The following is a 22,769-nucleotide window of genomic DNA, read 5'->3' as shown; positions in this document are numbered from 1 at the left end:
GACCTGCAGCAACACCCAGGAGTGAAAGGAACGAGGTACTGTAAAACTAGTTTCTTGGTAAACAGTCTCTATCAGCTTTTAATCACGTAGATGGGAGCAGTGTTTATGTAGTGATCAACCAGATGTACAAATTGCTGCTGGTATGCAGCTTTATTGTATTTGAGACAAATCTGTGGGCTGTGAAGGAGAGAATGAATCATTCATGCATTTGTAATGGTCTGTAATACTAGACAGTGGAATTACAGAAAGTACTGTATTTTTTGTAGGTCAGCATACCAATGGAAGTAACTGATGGCCCTGGTTTAACTCACTCATCTGACCCAACTTCAGAGGATGTCCGGTTGGAAGCTTCAACCTACAAGGAGACTATGCTGCTGTTGGAAGAGCTTGGTGTGGTTCATATGGGTATGTTTTCAAGTCTCTGTCTTCAGCTGTTACAAGTTCCCCTTAAAACATGATTTCTTTGTATGCGCTCCTAAGTATTTTAATTTCATATTTTGATATAGTATCTCTTTGTGACTAGAGATCCCCCTCAAAAGCTGTGAAACTGTCACCTGACCTGAGATGTTGCCTGCATTACCAGCCGATGTGCCTTACGTTATCATTGGTTCTCTGTCTAGTCAGAGCTGGAGAAGCAGTTTTTTGCAAAGTACAGTTCAGCTCCTTCTAATGCGGTCATCAAAAGTCAGCAAGAGCTTTTTCTTCTTTATATCCCCTTGATGTGGTTTACGCCCAGCCACACCTAAACACCTAAGCACCACACAGCCACTCACTTGTTCCACCCCAGTGGGGTGGGGGAGAGCATCGGAAAGGGAAAAGTGAGAAAACTCATGGGTTGGCATGAAAACAGGTTAATAGCAAAAGCCACGCACGCAAGCAAAGCAAAGCAAGGAATTCATCCAGCACGTCCCAGTCCCATGGGCAGGCGGGTGTTCAGCCATCTCCAGGACAGCAGGGCTCCGTCACGCATAACAAATACTTGGGAAGACAAAGTGCCATCGCTCTGGATGTCCCTCCCTTCCTTCGTCCTCCCCCAGCTTTATATGCTGAGCATGATGCCTCGTGGCATGGCACATCCCTTGGGTCAGCTGGGGTCAGCTGTCCCAGCCGTGTCCCGGCCCGGCTTCTTGCGTACCCCCAGCCTGCTCGCTGGTGGGGTGGGGTGAGGAGCAGGAAAGGCCTTGGCTCTGTGTGAGCGCTGCTGGGCCGTAACGAACACATCCCCGTGCTACCAACCCTGTTTGTGGCACAACTGCAAAACATGGCCCCGTACCAGCGACTGCGAAGAAAATTAACACTATCCCAGCCACAACCAGCACACCCCTCAACAGCTAATGACAAAGAGTACAGCAAAATAATGGCTTTGCTTAAAAATAGTAAGTACATATATATAACAAATTTCAACTGTCATAAGATGCTTGCATATATGCACAAGGCATTATATAAACATAAGCATCACTTACTAGGGCTCTTAAACTATGCTAAAATTTCATTAGGCAAGTGTTAACCTTGGCCGAAGGCCAAACTCCCCCCCCAGTGCTGCCACTGCCCGTCCTTGACAAAATGGGGTGAAAAAGCTTGTGGGTCAGTGTGAAGGCAGGGCTGTCACTTCCCAGGGACTGTCACTGGCAAAACAGACTCCACCGATTAAAATACATTTGGATAGTGAGAAACAAAGACCCCAAACCTGAGAAGGACACGTCGGCACCCCCCCTGCTCAAGCTCTGCCGCGCTCCTTCCCTGCCACCTCCCCAGGCAGCGCGGGGAGGCTGCGGTCGGCAGTCGGGACGTAGCAGTTTCTCTGCTGCTCCTTCCTCGTCCCTTTTCCCTGCTCCAGTGTGAGTCCTCCCCCAGGCTGCAGTCCTTTGGGGAAAATCTCCTCCAGCCTGGGCCCTCCATGGGTCGCAGGTCCTTCGGGAAGGATCCGCCTGCTCTGGCACGGGGTCCTCCGCAGCACTGCGCTGTGGGTATCTGCTCCAGCATGGTTCTCTCCGGGGCTGCAGGGGAATCTCTGCTCTGGCACCTGGAGCAGCACCTCTCCCTCCTCCTTCGCTGACCTGGGTGTTCGTTTGCAGGGCTGGTTTTCACATGCTTTTCCCCTTCTCTGCCCGTGTGGTGGTTTCGCCCTTTCCTACATTTGTTTTTCCTGAGGAGCTGCCAGCACGGCTGAGAGGCTCAGCTGTGCCCTGCGGTGGGTCCATTGAAACCGTCCATGTCCAGCACGGGGCGACCCCTGGCTTCTCACAGGGACCTTCCCACTAACCTGCCACCTGCACCTAATACAGCAAAGCACTGAACAGCTTATCCATTGGGCAGTATTTGTGCAGCTTTGTGTCTTTTCTGTCTCAAAACAGGTTCTGCTACTTTGTTGAAAATGCAAAACATACTTCTTGAATATGAACGGAGAATAGAACGTCAGAAAAATCAGTATAAAGCGCTCTCAAGAGAAGTAAGGAAATTGGAAGACGAAAGGGAGGAGTCACAGTTCAGAGCGGAGAAGACTCAAGATTTGAAATCCGTGTTGGCTCACCAAGAAGCAGAATGGAAAAGGGATATCCAAAGCCTTAAGTATGTAAATTGTGGTCTGATAATGTATTATCTTGGTAGTGGTTTTGTTCCGAAAGACACTGATGGTGCAGGCAACAGGATGAGAAGTTTCCAGGCTTTTGGGTTTGGGTTTTTTGAATCCTGTGGGCCAGTTATGCTATGAAGTACATAATGTGAGAGGGGAAAAACGTCCGGATACCAGCTCCATGTACAGTCTTCTGGATGTTGTTCTAACTTTGTTTTCTAGCAAGAAAAGAGCAAGAGAGTGTATACAGGGAAATCAGATTTATAAGAGAGATTTGAGAGATGGTTGGGTGTTTGTTTTTTTTTCATTTTGTCCTTGCAGCTTCAGTTGGCCTATAATACTAGGATTTCTGGTAACTCCACCCAGTGCAAGTCAAACCAGAGCTTAGAGCATTTGTTTGCTTACCTGTTTGTTTGTTGGAAGGGTCAAGTTTGGGATTGCCCCTTTCCCCACACTCCTGAGCTAGACCCGGAGGCGTGAGGTTTCTCATCGCTGTTGACATCACGTCCGACAGGGGTGGCCAGCAGGCACCGTAGGCAGTTGAGCAAGGACAACTGCAGAGCCCTGGCCTGGGAGGGGAGATCTCCTTGTGGTGATCCCCGGTGGGATGGCGTGGCTGGGGAGCTGGCCCAGCAGGGCCAGGCGGCCCAGGCAGAGAGCGAGCTCAGCAGGAGCCACCGTGAGCTGGCAGCTGGGGCGGCCCGCAGCGGCCTGGGCTGTCTGGGGGGCAGCAGTGCCAGGGCACTGGGGGCAGGGAGTGCCCACCCCTCCTCAGGGCTTGCTGAGCTGTGTCTCGAGCCCGGGGTCCGGTTTTTGGCCGCCCAGCCCAGGAGATCTTGCCCAGCCCGTGTGAGGTCGGCAGGGAGATGCCGGGCTGGCCCGGGGGCAGGAGCACCAGCCCTGTGAGGGGAGGCTGCGGGAGCTGGGCCTGGGGGAGTTGGGCCTCCCAGCGCGGGGGAGGGGAGTACGAGGAAGACGAGGCCGGTCCCAGCTTGGCCTGGGTTTGACTTCAGCAGGTGTTCAAAATCCTCAAGCATCTGTCAAGTATAAAGAAGTAGTATTTTCATTCTAAGTGAATTCTCCAAGCAGCGTTAAATTTATTTTTAATTCGCAACTTTTTGCGAAATTACACTAGAAATTACATGTAAAGCTTTTTCCTTGCAATATACACCATTCAAATACAAATGCTTCTGTCAGTCTTTCAAGTAATTTTAGTGGTGGTTGATTCTTGTTTTGCAGAATTTCTAAAGCAGGCTTTCAATTGGCAGTTCTTCCCTTACGTTGACGCTTGATTTTTTTTAATTTATTTTTTTGTTCACTGTTGCGAGTATATGGGAAAAAATAGTCAAAATAATGATCAAACACAAAGCTGCTTGCTTGTTTGGGTACCGTGGGCACACCATGGACCGTTTTTTACCATGTCAGTGCTTATTGCTGATTGTTTCAGTTGGTAAAGAAGCTGACCTTCCATAAGGCTTTCCTTGTAAGTCAGCTTCAAAATGGAATTGCTGTAGTTTCTCCCAGAGGTAGATCCAACTGAGGTTTAAAACTGTTTTTAATCGTATTCAGCTTAAACCCCATGCATTTCTGAATCTGGTTTTGAACACTGACATCCTTCTGGAGTAAACAGAAGCTGCTTGTTCTGCCTGTGGTCAGCAGTTGTTTTAGACTTACAGAAGGCTTGCTGAAAAATTGTTGGGTCTGCCACAGATAAGTGGCGTGCTGATTCACCAGTATTGCTTCTGGTCACTGAATCCGTAATGTGTAGGCAATGCTCAGTATACTAAGAAAATGTATACTAACCATAGTAAAAGTTTGCGATGCTTTGATCTGATGAGACAACAAACTCCTTTTTCAACAAAATGGCTGTAATATGAAGATGGGTTTTTTTAATTTTATTATAGAAGTGTGCACACTGGTGTGTGTTTCCCTATACAAACTTACAAATAACTGATAAATCACTCAAAGTTTTTTTTCTGTATCTTGTACAACTGATACCATGCACAATGGAATGAAGTTAGAATTCTTTAAAAAGTTGAAAAGTACAGTAAAAATATGAACTCTGAAAACGTTTAACATTTTTTATGGTTTGAGTTGTCTCTGCAAGTCCATCATGTGGAATATCTACTTTTATATCAGTGCTTTTGTTTCTCAAATACTCCGTTAAATCCCAGATGTTCTTTGAAACAAGAAGAAGAAAAGAGGCTCAGAGTAGAAGTGCTGTGTGAGAAAAGGAGAGAAGACCTCCGAAGGAAAGAAGATCAATATTGTAAAGAGATGGAGGAGAAACAGAAACTTGAGTTACAGTCTAGGAATTTAGAAATGGAATTAAGAACACTGAGAAAGCTCTTGAAACAGGTATATTAAATAATGAATTAAACTCTTTGTCTTATTTTCTGCTTCTTTTCAATTGTATTCCGGTATGCCTAGAGAAGGAGGCGCTTTGTTCACGGAAGAGGCGCTGGATAACAATTGTCAAATTTTGAGAACAGTAGAGTACAGTTGGTTCACAATTGGGGTTGTTCTTTTTTTTTTTGCTTTGCAGTTTATTATTCCTTTTTTCCTTTTTCAAAATTTAGGTTTCATTTGTATTTCAGGCAAAGCCTGACCTTTTTTTGAATTACTACAAAACATCCTGTATTTTGCCTTCTTAAATTTTCCTAAGAAAATTTAAATTTATTTATTTATAGGTGGATTATCATAACGGTGGGGAATCAAAAATGTTTTCAAGTATGCAAGGGAGAATGGGAAGATGTATTGCTAGCTCTGTTTTTTCTTAAGATGCAAGCAGTTTTATTGTATTACTGTAGGCTGAAGAGGAACGTGATGAAACACAGAGACAGCTCTCTCAGGAAAAGAGGGCCAGAGCCCTTCAAGAAGGAATTTTGAACAACCACCTTGGGAGACAAACGGAACTAGAAGAAGAGACAAGAAGATCTATAGGAAAAAAATCAGAGGTAAGCAGATTTTTTTTCTAATAAATTAAATTTCACCATGTTTGTTTTAAAGTCATAATAAATCTTACATAGCTTTTTCTGTTTCTTGATGGTTTATTTACTGTTTACCCGTGTAACTTACCTGGGTAAATACCTTTCTTGTTTTCTCTTATGTCTAAAAGTTCTGGAAAGCAGCATCACTCCTGTATGTACCTGAATTACTTGTGCAAGTAGGAAACTAATAGAAGACACTATTTACCCCGTTTCTTAACCTATCTGTTATTTTCCATTTCATAGACATTTTGTCATCGCTTTTTAGGCTTTCTAGCAGCGAAACACCTAGCTACCTATGGCAAGGTTGACCAGGAAGAAAGTTGTTTGACAGTGTTTGTGTTTCCATTGCTTTTTTTTTTAAAATTAGTTATTCCCTTATTGAACTTACTTCAAGTATGCCTTTCTTTGCCACCTCCACATAACTAAAATTTTATGATCGACTATCAGCAATGAATTCAACTCTCTGTAAGAGTTAGAGTAACTGGAGGAGAAAAAGCGATCATAAACACTGTATTAAAAAAGATCTTGAAAAGAGTTTACTGAATTTCCTAAAGAATGTGCAGTGCCTTGAAGCCTTTTTGTTCTTGGCTGTGCTGCCCAATAAATGTAGGGTGAATGTGTTTAAGTGGAAAAAAGTTATACATACAATAAAGAGGAAATATACAGGACTATTGCATTCCGGGGGTGATTGAGTCTTATAGCTAACTTTCAGTAATACAAAAGGATAAGTGTTCAGAAGACATTTGAGAAGGAAATTACCCTTTCTAGCCTTGTTTTTACCAGATCTGTAGCACAACTAATTCAACCTTAAAGGCAGTATTATAAAGGCATGCACATACAAGAAAGCGCTGTCATTTTAAAAGCTTTGGTTGCTGGTTTAAGGGGGGGAAAAAAACGAAACTGTGTATTTGGGATGTTCATTTAGGTTTTAAGGATATGTTGCACTTCCGTTGTGTACGTACATTGTACATGTGCATGGGTTCACAGAGTAGCTTATTGCCTGAAACTTCATCTTTGAAGTCATGCTTCAGTACTAGAAATGTTAAAATGCAGTTTATTGCTGCAGGTTTTTTGTAGATTCATTTCCCAATTGGCTCTTTATTCATTTTCCCTGTCATTCAGGAATCCAGCACTGATAGAGAACAGGATCTGTTGTACAAGAATCAGTTACTACAAGATGAGATTGCTGTGCTAAGGCTAGAACTCACTCAAGTAAGACTTAGGCACCAGGAGGAACAAGGAAAATATTTAAAGGAAAATGAGACCTTGAAAGAAAAAAATGAAGCTCTCAAAAAGGAACTTAAACTGAACAAGGAAGCATTAAGACAAATGTTTTTTCAGTTCAACGTGGAGCTGGACTTAGTAAAGACAGAATCTGCAGTGCTGACTTCCAAACTTGAGCAGACAAACAAAAGCAAAGACAGACTAGAGACAGAAATTGAATCATTTCGTTCCTCCCTGAACGCTGCAGTTCAAGAACTTGAACTTCATTTGTCATCAAAAAGCAATGCTGAACGAAGATTTCCCAGAGAACGTGATGAATGCCTTTGCTTGCAAGTCGAGCTCCATCGTGACCTCTCTGACGTGCAAGAAACCAACAAGAGCTTGTCTCTGCAGCTGTGTAAAGCTAAAAGCAAAGCTAACAGGCTAGAAAATGAGCTTCACCAGTTGAAGCAAATGCTCAGAGAAAAAGCTTTGCTTTTAGAAATGACAAAAAAGAATTAAGTCAAGGCCAGTGTCGGGCACAGGAATGTGATCATGCTCGACAACTTGAGAAAGATCCAGTAAGCGAACCTGTAATAAAACAGGAGTCCTTGCAGGAGCGATTGGCCCAGCTCCAGAGTGAAAACCTTTTTACTCCATCAGCAATGGGAAGAGATGCAGAACAAGAGGATCATGAAAGAAAAAATAGTGGATTATGGGCAGGACCGTTTTAATGACATTTTCAACAAACTTAGAGCTGATACAGAAAAGCAAGTTTATCTAATAGAAGAGTGAAACAAGGATTTAAATGCCAAGTGTACTGATTTAAGGGAACAAGTCTTTAAATATGAGACTGACGTAGTAGAAAGACAGGTAAAGTATATGCGTAGAAAGAACAATTTAAAGTTTGTCCGTTCTTGAAATCAGTTTGTTCCTACAATGTATCCGGTGCAAGTTACATGCATGGGACCAAAGAATACTGATTTGTTCTGGTTTGTTATGTTTCCCTCGGAATTGCGGAAAGTTTTGGCAGCGGGGATATTAGTCCTCAGATCTAAGCAGAGAACAGAAAAAAGGTATCCAAGTCTAAGCTTTGATCAAGAAAGGTGATTCTTCTCTAGAACTTTTTTCCATCTATTTTCCTTAGTCCATGTTATGCCCTATAGAATAGTCTTAAGTATTGGATGGTTTTGATGTAAGTATTGCACTGATGACATGAATGAGAGTGGTATAAAAGGAGGAACCATCCAATACACGAGGGCTGAGAAATGAAGATACAGAGAAGTGAAGTGGCTGGGGATAGATTTATATGAAGCTTCTATAGAGGGGAAAAAATAGGTTCTCTGTAAGCTGCTATCAAGACTGAAGAGTATTAGTAATGTCCAGCTGTTGATTTCTGTATGTGTTTTGAGGGTTCTGAGGGGCCTGCCTGTTCCTCAAAGTTCATGTCAGACGGTGACCTTAAGCTTTCTCTTTTATGATGTGTAGCCACACTCCAGCAGTACTGTCAATCATTGTGAACTGTGACTTGCTTTGTATTCTTACTACCAAAATAATGGGTTCCTTTTGAAGATCATGTGAGAGAGTGTGTGTGTGTATATGTATATAGCTATATATATATATGAGCTATCCAGATTTTTGTAAACCTAATCTATCAGTATTTCTAAAACGAGCTGAGTAAGAAGACTACAAGAGGATGTGATTCAACATACCCTTAAAGTGTATCTCAAAGGAGCTTTCAGATATTTGTATTCATTTAATTGTATTTGTATAGTGAAGAAACAGAACAAAGAACAATCTAACACAAAGTCCTGCCTTCAGTCACCGGAGTAATATTTGCAGTCAAACTGTGGCTCTTGGATCACAACAGATTTCTTTGGGTTTTGTTAGGAAAAAATACCCGATTGCAGTGTGTTCCTGTGTATTGTTCAAGGAAGAACAATACCTGAGCCTTTTTTATGTGTTAGGAAACAGAAATCCTCATGAACAGCTGCTGATAGTCAAAGGTGCTCAGCTGAGAAAGATGACGAGAGGTCATCATCTGTGCAGATGCCTGCTGGTGGCAGGCAAAATTTCATACTTTTGGGTTCAATCTAGACAGGTCTAATTGTATAACAAAATAAGTTAAAGGCGTATTTCATGTTCTTAGAACTTTCTTCATGCTAATTTAACTGTTTCGTTAGGGCACGTTTGGACAACTGCAGCAGGAGCTTGCTGATGCACTTAAAAAGCAATCTATGCCAGAAGCTTCACTTGAAGTTACTACACGCTACCACAGTGACCTGGAGAGAGACAAGCTGCGCTTGCAAAAGGAGTTGGAAAAAAAGTTGAAAACTAAGGTACTTAATGTCTGTAACTATATGAATAAATCTGAGTGTAGCTGTTGAAAGTAGGAGCGAATGTTGTCCTTTTGCACCACCTTTTGCAGTGTTCTTACGAAAACTGAAGTATAGAGGGAACCAGAGGAGCTTTGCAGGAAAGCTGTAGGGTGATTCTGTGTGTGTGTGCATGTCATCTTATCCCCCAAAGTTGTAACCTCATCCTGTCGCTTCTAGAGTATTCCTTCTTCCCACCAGCTCCAGCTGCTGTTCTTGGTTATGGTTCCTAAGGTGTGTTTTACACTCCACATCAACCTTGGCCATAGGTCTTGGACGGGGAGAAGAGAGCTTAGGCCTGTTTCTGTGTAAGTTACTGCATTCTCCTGCGCTCTTGTCTTTTCCGGCCACCTTACTTTTTCTTCTGCCACTGTTGCTTTCACAGACGCAGAAGCAGAACATGCTGGCTCTGACATCCAAGGACTTGCACAGCACGTGGGAGGAGCACTTGAAGTCAAGATCCCACCTTGAAGAGCGCGTTGCTCAGCTGGACGAGGAGAAGGCTGAACTGTTGCAACAGGTGAGCCCAGAAAATTCTCCAGGCACCGAGCCAATACCCAGGAGAACCACATGCACCTTCTGGTCAGGTTCTTACATATCATTTTCTGTTATCCCTGCCATTCAGGCTGCGAGTACCTTATCGTTTGGGGGTCATGGAGGAAGCAAATAAAAGCTAGATGGGTGTCTTTGTGTAAGTTCTGGAGTGGCTCTGTTGGGAAGAGTTCCCAGTGTGGTTTGCTATCAGTTGAGCACATCGAGCAAGGCCACAGTTCCCAGTTCTTCCTTGGATTTTGTGTGGTCATCTTCTGACCCCTTGGTTTCTGGGCAGGTTTAAAATGCGTGATGTTTCCAGTGCGTGTGTGGAGGAGCTGCTGTATGTTTTCAGCGTAGCGGGAGCTTAAAAGCCTTGCAGGAAAACATACTGAAGGAATGCTGGGTAAATGAACGAGTGCTTGGGAAACAAGCAGCGCCTGCCAGTTGCCAAGGGACAGCCTTCCCCTTTTCTCCTTTTCTGTAGAGGGAAAATGGAAGTACAAAGTCAAAACAGCTGCCGGCTCTCCTCTGGTGTGGCTGAGAAAACACCAAGAGGAGGAAAACCAGCATGTGGCTAAGTAAATGCCCACACAGAAGAGGTGGAGGTAATGGCTGAGGGGAATAAAATGTTGAAGAACTCCAAAAGATCAGATTCCTCCACAAGCCCCTGCCTGCTGGTTGCTGGAAGATCCCATGAAAGCTTTGGATGAATCCGTGTTCTCCCATGAAGTGCATACCTACGTAATCCCTACTATGAGCAGAGGCACTGCCAAAAGTGTTCTCCAGCATCTTTTCCACCTGTTATGTCTAGAAGAGGATGGCCTTTGCTTCAGCGAGGGCATCTGTTTCTGTAGTTACATATTGGTCTGTTTGATGTGAAACCTGAAGGGATGGAATATCCTCAGGAATTCCGTCCCATGGCATTCTGTGGGACGTGGCTAACAGATAGAGACGTCCAGCAGCTTCTCTGTGGAGAGCGCTAGATGCACAGACTGTACGTAGGTATTTTTCCCGTGCTCTGTGTGTGTGATACATCTTTCTTTTCTCTTTTGAAAGTGTGAGAGTGAAAGAAAGGAAGTGAAGAAGCTGGTAGAGTTGAAACGCCCAGCTGAACTATGTCTGGACCAAGAAAAGAAAATAAACCTCCGCTGCAGAAAGACTGTAAGAGGTACGGCTTTTTAGCGTGGTGAAGAGGTATCCCTGCGTAGAAGTCATGTTTTATTAAACTTTAGTGTAAAAATAGGTGTACCTAACTGTGAGCAGATGCCAGCCTCGTGTTAGTTCTTGCAAGGTACTTCTGTACACCAGCCCCTAGTTTTCAATAGCTGCCAAAACAACTGCAGATGCAGGTTGCCCTGCAGTTCTCCTGGGAAGAAGGGAGTCTTTCATTCCTCTTTTCAGGTGAAATCTGGACTCTCCAAGTGTATGTGGCACAGGAATACTGTTTTTTCCTGGTGATTCCTGGTGTGTCAAGTACATTAAAGATAAAGCAAGCGGTGTCTGTGCTGTTTACATGAGAGTATGTGAAAAAGTCCAGTTTTGTTCCTTTGCTTCATTGTTTTCATGACTAGTTTGCAGTGCAGGTTGAAGAGGCTGCTGAGCAGAGCTACGAAGGAACTAAGGGTGTATGAGGAGAGAGGGGGACTGTCCCAGCTTAATTTGCAGGGAGAAGTGAAGAACAGGTATTCTGAAATGGTCAATGAAATCGGCAGATTAAGAACAAAGGTGAGCTTTATTTTGTTTAGGTTATTGTGGTGGTTTTTCTTTTGTAACCTTTGTTCTTTCTTTATACTTCTTTTCATGTTGTTGATTTTGACTACTTTTTTCTTGGCTGTATTTCTGAAATTATTTGGCTGGTTTTTGATGTTCCTTCTATGGTCACAGTAGTAGGCGACTGTAATACTGATGTAGCTCTTAGGGGTAAAGACGCAAGTGTTACGTACACAGCAGTATCTGCGAGGGCACATCAGGGGTAGGCTGTCCTGCAGAGGAAGGGCAAAGCAAGAGCCACAGCAAGGCTGGCAGGGTCTGTGACCACACAGGCCAGGGATCAGCCCCACAGGCCCTCACCAAGAAGAGCAGAAGAGTTCTGGGGACAGTTCTGGGGACAGTAAGCAGAGTGCGCCAAGAGTGCAGATCACCAGGCCGGTCCATAGGGATGGGCAGGTCTGCAGTTCTACTGGGCCGTCACGTCCATGGGTGAGGGTCAGGGCTGAGAGCAGTGAAGGCCCAGCACAGGCCTGGCTGCAGCTTGAGGCCGTGGCAGCATCGTCGGGCTCCGACAGATGCATTCCCTCTCGGAAGAGAGGGGAGTAATGCCACCATCACTCGGAACAGCTCTGTGCAGTTGGCCTTGCCCAAGGTCACCCCCTGAAGCCTGTCTCAGGCACGAGTTGAGCAGGAGGCAGGTGGGGGTTTGCTTTTCGGAATGGTGTCTTTGCTTCCCAGGGCACAATGCAGTGTGAGGTGATGCGGAAAAAACCCTGTAACTTGTTGCTTACTAGTAGCTGACTCAGTCGGTCTTTCCTGGTCTTAGAGACCCACAAATGGTTTTGAGGTTGCTCTGCGGCGAATGAAGAGACGGGACACAGCTTGATGCAAGCAAATGTCAATTTATTGTACAGAAGCACGCGTTTTTATACACTTTCAGAAGCTGCGCGTTTTAAACTAATTGGTTCTTGAAGCTAAGCATTGCATACTAGGCAATCCCTGATTGGTGGTTAACTACCAGCAATTAACCACAAGGTGTTACCTTTCCTTGGCGCCTTCCGTCTCCCACTCCCCTGTGCTCTGCAAACATGCCTCATCATGTTAATTGTTGTCTAGACAAGCCCCAGCACATTCCCCTCAGCTAACTGATTGCCACGCGTGGTCCTAGTTTCCAGCCCGCTCCTGCAGATCTGCAGGGGCTGCTTTTGCTGCTGGCTCTTCGGTTCATGAGAGCTCTTGGGACGTGTGAAGGGTGGGAAGAGGTTCAAAGGAAGAACCCGGGGAGCTCATTTCAGCAGTTCAGCTTCAACAGTCTCTATATGGAAAATGAAAACCTGCCCTTGTGCTGCCACTGCCAAAACGTGATGTGCTGGGAGTCAGCACGGAGACCTTGATCCCCTAAAAGCTGTAGAGTCTGACAGCGCCTCCGTGGCAGAGACCAGAGGCTCTTTTAAGGGATGCACTAGGTGCCCTGTTTAAAAATCAGAAAGCCCTGGCCCGGGTTCCAGCGCAGGGCAGCCTCTGCGTGGCTGCTCGTTAACAAAACTGTGTCTTTTTGGCAAAAGACTTTCCGCTACAAATGCAGTCAAATATTTGTCTAAGCAAAAGGTAACCCAGCAGTCCCTCCCTGAGCAAACCGGCAATTGCTTTGGGATTTTGCTTGAGTTCAAAGTGTGCCTTTGTGGTTGTGTTGGGCCTGTGAAGGCAACTGCCCAGAGCAGGTGAGGCCACATTCAGCTTTGCTTTTATTTCCTTGGTGCCTGCTTCAGGTTAACTTCCTTGCACAGCAGCGGTGGCGCCTGCCGAGTGCCCCAGCACCTCTTAGCGCAGCCCTGTGTGCTGCAGGGAGCTGCGCCAGCTGGCCCGGCAGCAGCCAGGAGATGAGCTTGTCCCTTCAGCGCTTCACAAGTGACAAATAAAAGAAGCTACTCCTTTCACAGCACCGCTTCTGAACACCCGATGGTGCTTTGTAGCTGCTGTGATGGTGCCAGGTGCTCCTGTGGGCTCAGGCTGAAACATGTGTCATGGGCTGGGATTGTCCCTTCCCTGTGTCCCACTGTGTTGTCTGATTTTTCCCTCTCGCTTGCTTCAGATCACAGAAGCAGATGCTGGTGTTTGAAAGTGCCTTGCAGGAGAGGTTAGGATCGGCTGGGGCTGTGGATGACCAGCTTGCTGTGAAGCCGAGGAGAGCAGTCCTACTGCAAATGGAACTGCCAAGTGGTGCCAGAAGCTGCAAATGCCAACCCAGCTGTTGTGGACTGGGTTAAGGCCGTGTGGGTTTTTTCTTGGCCTGGAGAAGTTGGAGGAAGGACCGTCTGTGGCGTTTAACGTGGTCTCTGGAGCCGACCGTGGGAGGATCTTGCTGGGCCGTGGGTGCTTGGGTATTGCCATGGTTTTAAATGCACGTGATGCCAAGCAGTAGAGAGCTGCCATGTGCTTAGGCTCTGAGGGAGGTCGGGTATGTCGGGTGGAGGAGAGGAGGGGCTGGTAGTCCCCAGCCTGTGGTGCCCCGCAGTATGGGGCGGGATGGGAGATGCCCTGGCAGGACCCTGCTAGCTGAGGAGAAGAGCTGGGTGTGAGGGAGGAGGGACTGCTCCTGCTCTGCATCTGTGACAGACCACTAAGCCCCGCTCCTACAGCGTGGTGGTACTGCAGCATGGTTCTGTCCTCGGTGTCGTGGGGGCTTAGATGGCTCTTAGCTGCCAGAGGAAACAGGAGGCCAAGAGGGCTGGGGTTAAGGCAGCGTCAGCCCCAGGAACAACTACTTGACCGATCCTGTAACTGCATAGATATGGGTGTCCTTGACAGCTGTACCCTTTCTTGTCTAGGTTGAGATGTTGTGCCGATACCTTGCAGAGTCAGGTCTGAACCTCTATCCGGAATCTATCCATCCTTCTGTGGCACTGTCTTCTGGCAGTCGCAGCCTTGGATACTGCCTTGTTGACTTCCATGTCAGAGATTCCCCTTGAACTGTGATTAACTTCTTGAGGCTTGTAAATTTTCTTCTGCATGTACACAGAGACAGCTGTCTGCATTAAAGGGTGTCATAGTATTAAGGAAAAAGAAAAGCTAGGAGGCATCACACTTGTTAGGGCCAAAGATTTTGCTTTGTTTTAAAAAAGCAATGGGAGGAGAACAACTTACTCTGCAAGTAACTGCACAGTTAATGTCTCAAAAATGCAGGCATTTGAAATGCTGTCTTGCTTCAGAGAAGAAGTAGAGAAGCAGTTCAGAGTTTGGAAGTGAGATGTAAACTAAACAAAGTGAGAAAACGAAATGGGTTCCCAGCATGGGTATAAAAAGGGGGACAGCAAAGCCAGGGTTGTGCGTTCAGGTCTGTGCTACCAAAACCAAAATGAAATCGTTGTTCTCCCCTACAGTGTGGGGCTGCATTGCTCAGAACGCGGCAGGGGAAACACAGACAAAAGGAGCCACCTTGATTTTCCTTCTTTCTCATCGGGAAACAAATACGAAGCCTGTTCTGGCTCAAGAAGACTGAGCTGCCTATTTGGGACTTCATCAGGTGTCAGTGGGTAAGTGATCTGACTGCAGTTATTTGTTAGAGGATGTTTTGGTAGCATCTAAAATGATTGAGTGTTGCAGTCAGTCCTTTCTTGAACCGAGCGCTGGAGTTCTTCCTCCATGGGTTAAAATGGGGGTAGTGAAGGCTCCTTCTGCACCCCCTCGTATAAGCTGCCTGTGGCAGCACTTCCCCCCCCTCCCTGGATCCTCACTGCAGCTCTTTGCCTTTGCTGCAGCTCTGTGTCCTCTGCAAGACAGCAGCCGTGTCCAGTTATTCTGTGGGTTTGATGGCGTGGGTGCAGCAATGATGACAGGAAAGGTGCTTCTGATGTGCCTGTTTCAGACCCTGTGCAGGGGTTTTGGTGTTCAGAAGCTGGAGAGTGCCTGTGCTGTCAGGGTTGACCTCGGAGCCCGCAGCAGGGCTTCTGGGGGGTGCTGGCTGACGGTGCTCTGTGTCCTTCTAACGCTGCAGCAAAGGAGAGGTTAATAATGCAAGGTGCCTGCTCTTGCCCGCGGCTGTAGGCTCCTTTGTTTCTGCAGGAGGAGAAGAGCTGTGTAAACAGTGTTTCCCCGGGGCTGGGGGGAAGGATTTTCAGCCTGGGTGGAGCAGCTCCCTGCATGAACCAAGTTCTCTGTGCCTCTAAAAGAGAGCAGGGCCACCAGCCTGGTTTGGTCAGACCCCGCTAGGATGGAGCAGGGTGGCTCGCTTGTGCGCTGCGCTGTGCACGAGTGTGATCCCCTGTCTGCTTCCTTGGGACTAGCTGCAGCCTGTGCTGCTGGGCATGTGTCTGTCAGGAGCACAGGCAGCCAGCTGGGAGCCAAGTGTGAACCGGGAGGGATGGCTCCCAGCTGAACTGGATGGTGGCAGCTGGATGCTGTGAAGGAGAGCAGAGGTGAGCTGCTGGGGCAGGGGGGGTGTTGGCAGGGGAGGAGGGGCTTGGTCCCTGCGGGAGCAGAGCTGGCTGTGTAGGACGCCAGGAACAGAACGGAGAGGGGGCAGTGATATAAACCCTGTACCCCCAAGTCCATGGTCGTGAGCTTGGATGGTGCTGTGATTTTCAGCCTCTGGGCTCTTCCTGAAAGTGTGCGTCTCCCCCAGGGGAGGTGGCTAAGCCCTGTCCCGGGGAAGAAGCCTGGAAGAGACTTGGTTGTCCTTCCCCTTCCCTGTCTCAGCTCCGCCTGTGTGTCTGGGCGTCCAGCTCTGTGACAGGGGTGGTCTGCCTTACATTTCCATCTCCAAGCATGGCGAAGCCCAGAACTGGGTCAGAAAGCGGTGGCTGCAGTCTTCTACATCCTGCAGGGCATCCTGAACCATGTGTGTAGGCTTGCCAAGTGTGGGCACCCATACCGACTGTAACTTCAGGTCCGTGGCTGCTCGAAAATGGCAGCTTGGCAGGGCTGTCTGGTGTCTGTAGCCATCAGGAGCCGTGGCTCTGGTGAAAAAGCTGCAAGACCAGCTGGCTGTGGCCTCCCTCTTGTCGTCTGCCAGCAGGCTGGCTGACAGCACACACCAGCCGTGCCATCTCCCCAGCCTGCTCTCTGGGAATGCAGTGTATTCCTATCCCTCAAAGTCCCCGTGAGCTAGAAAAAAAGAATAGTCTGCACTGTTCACCTTCCCTGCCCTCAGAAATGAAGCAGCTTTGGCAGAACGTGCGTGTTTTGCAAAATGCTGGAGCACCCCAAGGGCTTTGCGTGCAAAACACGAGCGAATCAAATCAAGCTGCCTTTAGCAGAGAGCGTGGGTCCCCTTCTGCTGGATCACCAGGGTCTCTGCAGCTCCCCTTGCACGGGGCTGCATCATCTCTTCCCTGCTGCCTGCCAGGGTTTTTGTCTGGGTGTTTAAAGGCCCTGGCAAAGGGAGTTTGCCTCCCGTGGGGCTGGGAGCGGGTTGTGCAAGGGGGACCCACGCTCTCCCTCCAGTGACAGGCACTGCAGGGAGGCTGAAGAGCCTGTCTGAGCTGGGGCCCTCTGGGTGCTGTGCTTCTCTAGCCTGGGTGGCTGGAAGTAGCTCCTGCAGACCATCTTGGCGTGCTCTTGCCGAGCGATGACCTCTTCAGTGCTGTAAGTTGGGATTTCCACAGCGACAAGCTGTGCTGCTGTGGGTGCGCTGGTGTAGTTACCCTCCAGTTGATGGGCGTGGGTATGTCCAGCCCAGGGTCTGGCAACAGCAGATAGATTTGCCTCCATTACATGTGAGAGTTGGGATGTGGGAAGAGGAGCAAAGGAGAAAAAGGCTTTGAAGTCAAGGTGTATGCATTAAAAAAACAAACAAACAAAAAAAAAGCCCCCCAAAACTGAGCACGTTTCTCTCTGTCCAGCACGCTTGAACTCCCCTGTCCCAGGCTTCTCTTGTACTGTGAACTCTGCTTTACTTTAGGTTGAACCTGTCTAAGAAAAAAAAATAAACTGGCTAAACTTTGTGCAGGAAACTCTAAGATCCCGATGGGTCCTAACCTATACGAGAAAACAGAGTGAACTAACCCTATTGCAATGTCCACGTGGTAAAATGGGGGTGAGCAAGCTGACCTGTGATCGGAGGCTGACGAAGGAAGGCGCTGGCTGGGAAGAATGGTGGGTCCTGCCTTCCCTGCTTCCCTGCCCTGCGTTTGCCTCTGCCAAGTAATGACTGGCTCATCTCGGTGGCAGTGCAGGGAGCACAGGCTAAAAGTGAAGTGGCCCACCGGTAGCGTGTAACTCTGAGATCAAAGTCCGGAGGGAGGAGGGTGAGCCCTGGCTGTGCAAGGCACCGGAGGGTGATGTGCTGCACATCGGGGTGCCTTTTTATTGCATGCCTTCGTGTTTTGTTGCTCAGTCCTTGGAAAAGACTGTGCTGAGGATCAGACGTGGCCCCGTGTCCCTTTCCTGTACCAGGCTGAGCCTTGCCTGAAGGGCTGCAGTTACCCAGGATTGCAATGCTCGTGTTCCCAGGTGCAGTGCGATAATGGCTGTGGGCCTTCTGAGGTCCAGTTACTTGGGCAGAAGCCTTTTTGAGAAGGAAGTATGGGGAAGACTAATATACAACACAAATTCTTTTTGGATGATTATTTCACACTCTGCGATCCCATGGCATATGCCCAAGGCTCAGGCTTTGAGGTGTCCTGCTTGGCTTCTTGATGAAATACCAGCGATGCTCACTCTGAAGTGGGAATAAGTCTCCAGCTGTCTGATTTGGAAGTGCTCTCATTTGCCATCTTACGCAGCTCCATGTTTCCCCTGTGGTCTCACCAGCCAAAGAAGCAGTTCTGTCCTCCTAGCTGGAGGAGCCTCTGTGTCCTTGAAAGGAACGTGAGGGATTCAAACAACACTCAGCAAGCAGTGACCTCCCTCGAGCCCTGTGTCAGACCCTGCACAAGGGCAGGGCAGAGGCACCCAGGTGAAGTGCATCTGTCTGAATGGACCACCGGTGTGCCTGGTGCCCGAGCTCCTCAGCGAGGGCGTAAGGGCACCTGTGGGCTCTGTCAAGAGTTGAGAGCTGTGTGTGATGCTGTGCTTAGCAGGGTTTGCTGGCTGCGGTGCTTCCCCGAGGACAGGTCAGTTGTGCTGGTTTGTGCCCGGGTGTGAGCCTGCGCCGAGAGCCCTGCCGCAGGCAGGCTGTGAGGGGCGCGGTGGCAGCGCAGCAGGTGAGCTGCTTGAGCTGGGCTCCAAGTTATCCCAAAGTGAGCAGGCCAGAAGAGCAGCTGGTCCCTTCTGAGGGCAGTGCTGGCACCTCTGTGGGTTGTGTGGCTTGATTTTTAGGATCTGTTGTCATAGTGGGTGTTTCCAGATGGCGTGTGGCTCTTGGATGATGAGTCTGGAGTGCTGGCTTGCTTTCTTAGCCCCGGGGGAAACCCTGTGGGTCCTGCCATGAATTTCTCTAAGGGCTGCCACCGTGTTTTGTGCTGAGACGGGCAGGGCTGTGGCTGTGCTGAAGCTGGGAGGGTGTGTTGGAGGCAGTGTGGCTGCATGCTTGCTGTGGGCGTTGCACGCGTTCCCTGAGCTGCTGTTGGTGCTTGGAGAGCAGGTTGTGCTAGCCAGGCACCTGCAGTGCCTGTGCCCAGCAAGTGCAGGGAAGCGCGGCTGGTTCCAGTTGCCCTGGGGCAGGGGTAAGTGGGAGCTCCCTGCTGAAGCCGTGAGCTGGTGTGGTAGCTGGGCACAGCTGGGCTCCTGTTTGTGGGTCCCCCTGGGCTGGCAGAGGCTGGGTGGGAGCCGGCTGGGTGCTGAGCATCCCTGCAGCCCTCTGCTGTGCCTCTCCGCGTCCCTGCCGTTGCCACGGTGGCATCGGCCACTGTCCCTGCCGTTGCCACGGTGGCATCGGCCACTGTCCCTGCCGTTGCCACGGTGGCATCGGCCACTGTCCCTGCCGTTGCCACGGTGGCATCGGCCACTGCCCCTGCATTAGCCACTGTCCCCGTTGAAGTGGCAGCCAGGACAAGGGGCTGGCTGTCAGCGCCGACCGGGAGTGCGCGGAGTGCGCGGGTGTCCCTGCGGCCCCGCCGGTGAGGTGGCGGGTGGCTTTCGGTGCCGGGGCCACCTGCGGGTGGGAGGGCTTGGGAGCGGGGCTGGGGGCAGCTCGGAGCGGGGACACAGAGGCAGGGCTGTGCGTGGGCCGGGGTGACACCGCTCCTGCCAAACGCCTCCCGGCAGGACGTTGTGCCCATCTTCCGGCGGGGTCTGTGTCCCTGCAAGGAAGCTGCTTGTGGGGGGGAGGGTTTGGGGGATGTGGCTGCCTGTGGAGGGAGGGGGGGGGCTCCTGAGGCACCTGGAGGCTGCAGACATCCCTTGTCAGGCACCGGCAGTTGGAGCCCCTTCTCCTCCCCTCCCGAGCCGGACAGGGAGCGAGCTTTGCTCCCCGAAAGAAAACTCGGTTCTTCCTTGCTTCCCATTCCCACGGGGTGTCGGTGTGCCTGCATCCGGACTGGGTTAACCGTGGAGGGGATGGAAGCTGCCTGCTTAGCTGCTGCTGCTCTCGCCCTCCTCATCTTGCTTTCTCCCTGTGTTGCCCCGTCTGTAAATGAGGGGTGAGATGAGTTGTTCTTGCTCTGTCTACAAAATGCTGTGAAGGCTCGCGATGAAAAATCGGACAGATGGCCCAGGTAGAAGTGACTGCAAAGCTCACTGCTTTCCTTGCATTTTAAATCCATAGGTGACTTTCTGAGAAAAAGCAATTTGTGTATACATCTAGAGAAAATGCAGAGGCTAGAGCGCTCCAGGAGGGAGCAGATGATTCTTAACAGGCTGTCCAGCCTCACCCCTTCACTGAAGGATGAGCAGTAACTTGGTGGTGAAGCCAAAGCTTCCTCTGTAACACCTTGGGGTCGCAGCCAGTGCTGTAGTATTACAGCAGCAATCCAGAAAATGCAGAATATTTACTCTTCTGGCAGCCAGTAATGTGTGTGTGTGTGCTGGAGAAGCAGGCAGAAGGCTGGAGCCAGCCCAGGCCGGCTTGGGGGGTTGTGTTTCTGCTTTTGGTTGTTTCCCTGCCTCCACTCTGGTGTCTTCAAACTGAGTTAATGTTTATGCTCTGCCAGAGGTAGAAACTCCTGTGTGACAACTGGGCATGAATATACGTAACTTTTCACTGAGGAAGTTTTGAAGACTGAGGTTCTAACACTTTGGGTTGGATTAAGGCTCGTAGGAGCATTTTGGACAACTGGGCTGATGCCCGAGCTCTCAGGGTCCTGGCAGGTGAAGGCAGCTGGTGGGTACGTGAACACCGTGCAGCCTGTGCTGTGCGCTGCGAGTTGATGGTGCAGAAACTAAGAGATGGTGCAGAAACAAGGGGAGTGAGTGGTGTTTAGGGCTGCTGGCAGTGTCCCTTGTTCCATCTTGGTGTGCACTTAAAGGGTGGATTAACAAATTCTTGCAGATCATCAGAATGGAGATTACTGGTCTTATGCTTTTTCATGCTGCCCAGGGAAGCGGTTGAGTCACTGTTCCTGGAAGTATTGAAAAGGCACATAGACGTGGTGCTTAGGGACATGGTTTAGTGGTGGACTTGGCAATGTTAGGTTTATAGTTGGGCTCAATCCGAAGGGTCTTTTCCAACCGAAATGATTCTATGAAATGCGATCCAGGTGCCAGAAAAAGAGTAAATAAAGAGGGAGTTGCAAATCTGCAAAGCTAGGGTAGCCGAGATCAAATGCTGGGTGAGGCAGCCTGGAAAGGGACAATAGTACTGTAAATACTTAGGCAGGAACCAGAGTTACTGTAAATGATGGTACGTGAGGCTAGGGAATCTCCAAGCAGACCCTTGGAAGTGAGCTTGGTTGCTGTCACTGTCAGCTGGCAGCTGAAGTTTATTGAAAGAAATTAACAGGAAAGTATAACATGAGGCTCCTATTAATTATCTCGGCTATGGTAGAGCTTTTGTAATAAATTGCAGGATGGCAGAATCAAAGTGATAAATTAGAGGTGGACTGGAATATAAAGGTGACAGGTGAGGCTTCCTGCGTAGCAAGGCTTGATTTAGAAAGCACTCAACCACTTAGCAGCGGGCTGGAGGGGCAAAAGAGTAGTCTTGGAAAATCTGCTTCTCCTTTCCTGGCTTCCTTGAGATGCTGTTGATATGGTAATTATAGGTAAGCAGGTGATTTCTAAGCAAGAGATGTGATGATGCTACTGAAGCCTGAACAGGGCAAGACGGTCTAACTGAACAAAATTGTTCAATAGCATCCTGATTCTCACTTTTAACGGATCTCCTTGTCTTGCTCTTCCAGCAAAGTGTAATAGAAAAGCAAATTAAGCAGTTGCTCCAGAGAGAGATGGTTTATCTTTGCGGAAGCAAGAAGAGGATTTATTGTGTATGCCAAAGCAAGACTGAGCCACCAGTCTGTGCTCCTACCAGAAAAGCTGGGTGTAGTGTGTTGCAGCGCAGTGTGCGGGTCCATCCCCAGCCTCTGCCTGGAGAGCAATCGGCTGGTGTCAGACCGGCTCAGAGGCTGGTGCTGGTGCTGCAGCACGAGTGACGTGGGGTCCTTCGAAACAGGAGCACTGGCACATGGCATGGTGACAGCTGCAGGATCTGTATGGACAGAGCTGTGCCTTTCCGTCAAACTGCCCTTTTTCTCCTAGTGGGCATTAAGGATTTTGCTGTTTGTTCTTAATTTCCTGTCTTGTTTGAGCACAGTACCATCAGAGAGCGGTTCAGTTTCATTTATAGAGGGAAGCTGTTGGACATGCACACAAAGGGATTTGGATGCTTTAGGGCCATATCTAAGTGCTCTCGTCAAAGTGTTCCTCAGCACAGCTTTTGCCAAGCTCACGGGTGCTGAAGGGCCACTCTGTGCCTGCGTTGGTTGAGCTTTCTGACTTTTCAAGACGTGAAGCCCTGCCTTGTGCCTGCAGACACTTCGGCTGTACGGCCCTAGCCCGTATCGTGAGCCAGGCAGTGTTCAGAGGTTAATACTGCTGCCCTAAGGAGAAGAGGTGCTTTTATTTATCCTTAATGTAGCTCATGGCCAAAACACTCGCCTGGGAGCAGGATGATCCTGTGCAGACCCTTCTTTTCTGCCTAACCTGACTCAAGGAATCTCTGTAGTAGCTGTGAGCCCACATCATGAAACGGATCCTTTTCTGTCACCTTGAAGATTGTCCTGATCTTTTTAATTTTTTTCTCCAGAGGCTCCTTATGTGCTGCACATGAGTCATTAGCTAAAAGTCTTTGTAACCCAGGGAGCAGAGCCCCCCCAGCCAAGGGTTTTCCTTAGCTCTCAAGCATCCTAGCTGCTAGCCTGCAGATCAAGCTTTTTCTCACTTGCTTTCTGGAGGCAGCATTGCTAGGAGATCTGGAAGTGATCTTGTTACCGAAATCTCGGAATGAAGAACTTATCGACACCAATGTGATGTAGATAAGCAGACACTTCTTTATTAATGGCCGGGTGTGTG

General features: G+C 48.6%; 1 protein-coding gene across 1 annotated transcript; it reads left to right on the top strand.

Annotated features, from left to right (window-relative positions):
- The first annotated feature begins 278 nt into the window (after positions 1 to 278).
- Positions 279 to 7,213, top strand: LOC129735196 (ankyrin repeat domain-containing protein 26-like). Its single transcript, XM_055700550.1, has 5 exons — positions 279 to 405; positions 2,355 to 2,568; positions 4,747 to 4,930; positions 6,685 to 6,774; positions 7,034 to 7,213. Exons 1-5 carry the CDS (start codon positions 279 to 281, stop codon positions 7,211 to 7,213), a joined length of 795 nt encoding a protein of 264 aa, XP_055556525.1.
- The last annotated feature ends 15,556 nt before the right edge of the window (positions 7,214 to 22,769 follow it).

Source organism: Falco cherrug, unplaced genomic scaffold, assembly GCF_023634085.1.
Source record: "Falco cherrug isolate bFalChe1 unplaced genomic scaffold, bFalChe1.pri scaffold_58, whole genome shotgun sequence".
Lineage (NCBI taxonomy): Eukaryota > Metazoa > Chordata > Aves > Falconiformes > Falconidae > Falco > Falco cherrug.
The sequence above is the reverse complement of the archived record's forward strand: the minus strand, read 5'-3'. Positions and strand labels throughout refer to the sequence as shown.

What these genes read in the sequence shown, in the direction of transcription:
- LOC129735196 (XM_055700550.1), top strand. Translation starts at nt 279, where the DNA reads ATGGAAGTAACTGATGGCCCTGGTTTAACTCACTCATCTGACCCAACT. An exon ending in AGGGATATCCAAAGCCTTAA is followed by an intron (nt 2,569 to 4,746) that starts GTATGTAAATTG and finishes GTTAAATCCCAG; the next exon opens with ATGTTCTTTGAAACAAGAAG. An exon ending in TGAGAAAGCTCTTGAAACAG is followed by an intron (nt 4,931 to 6,684) that starts GTATATTAAATA and finishes CCTGTCATTCAG; the next exon opens with GAATCCAGCACTGATAGAGA.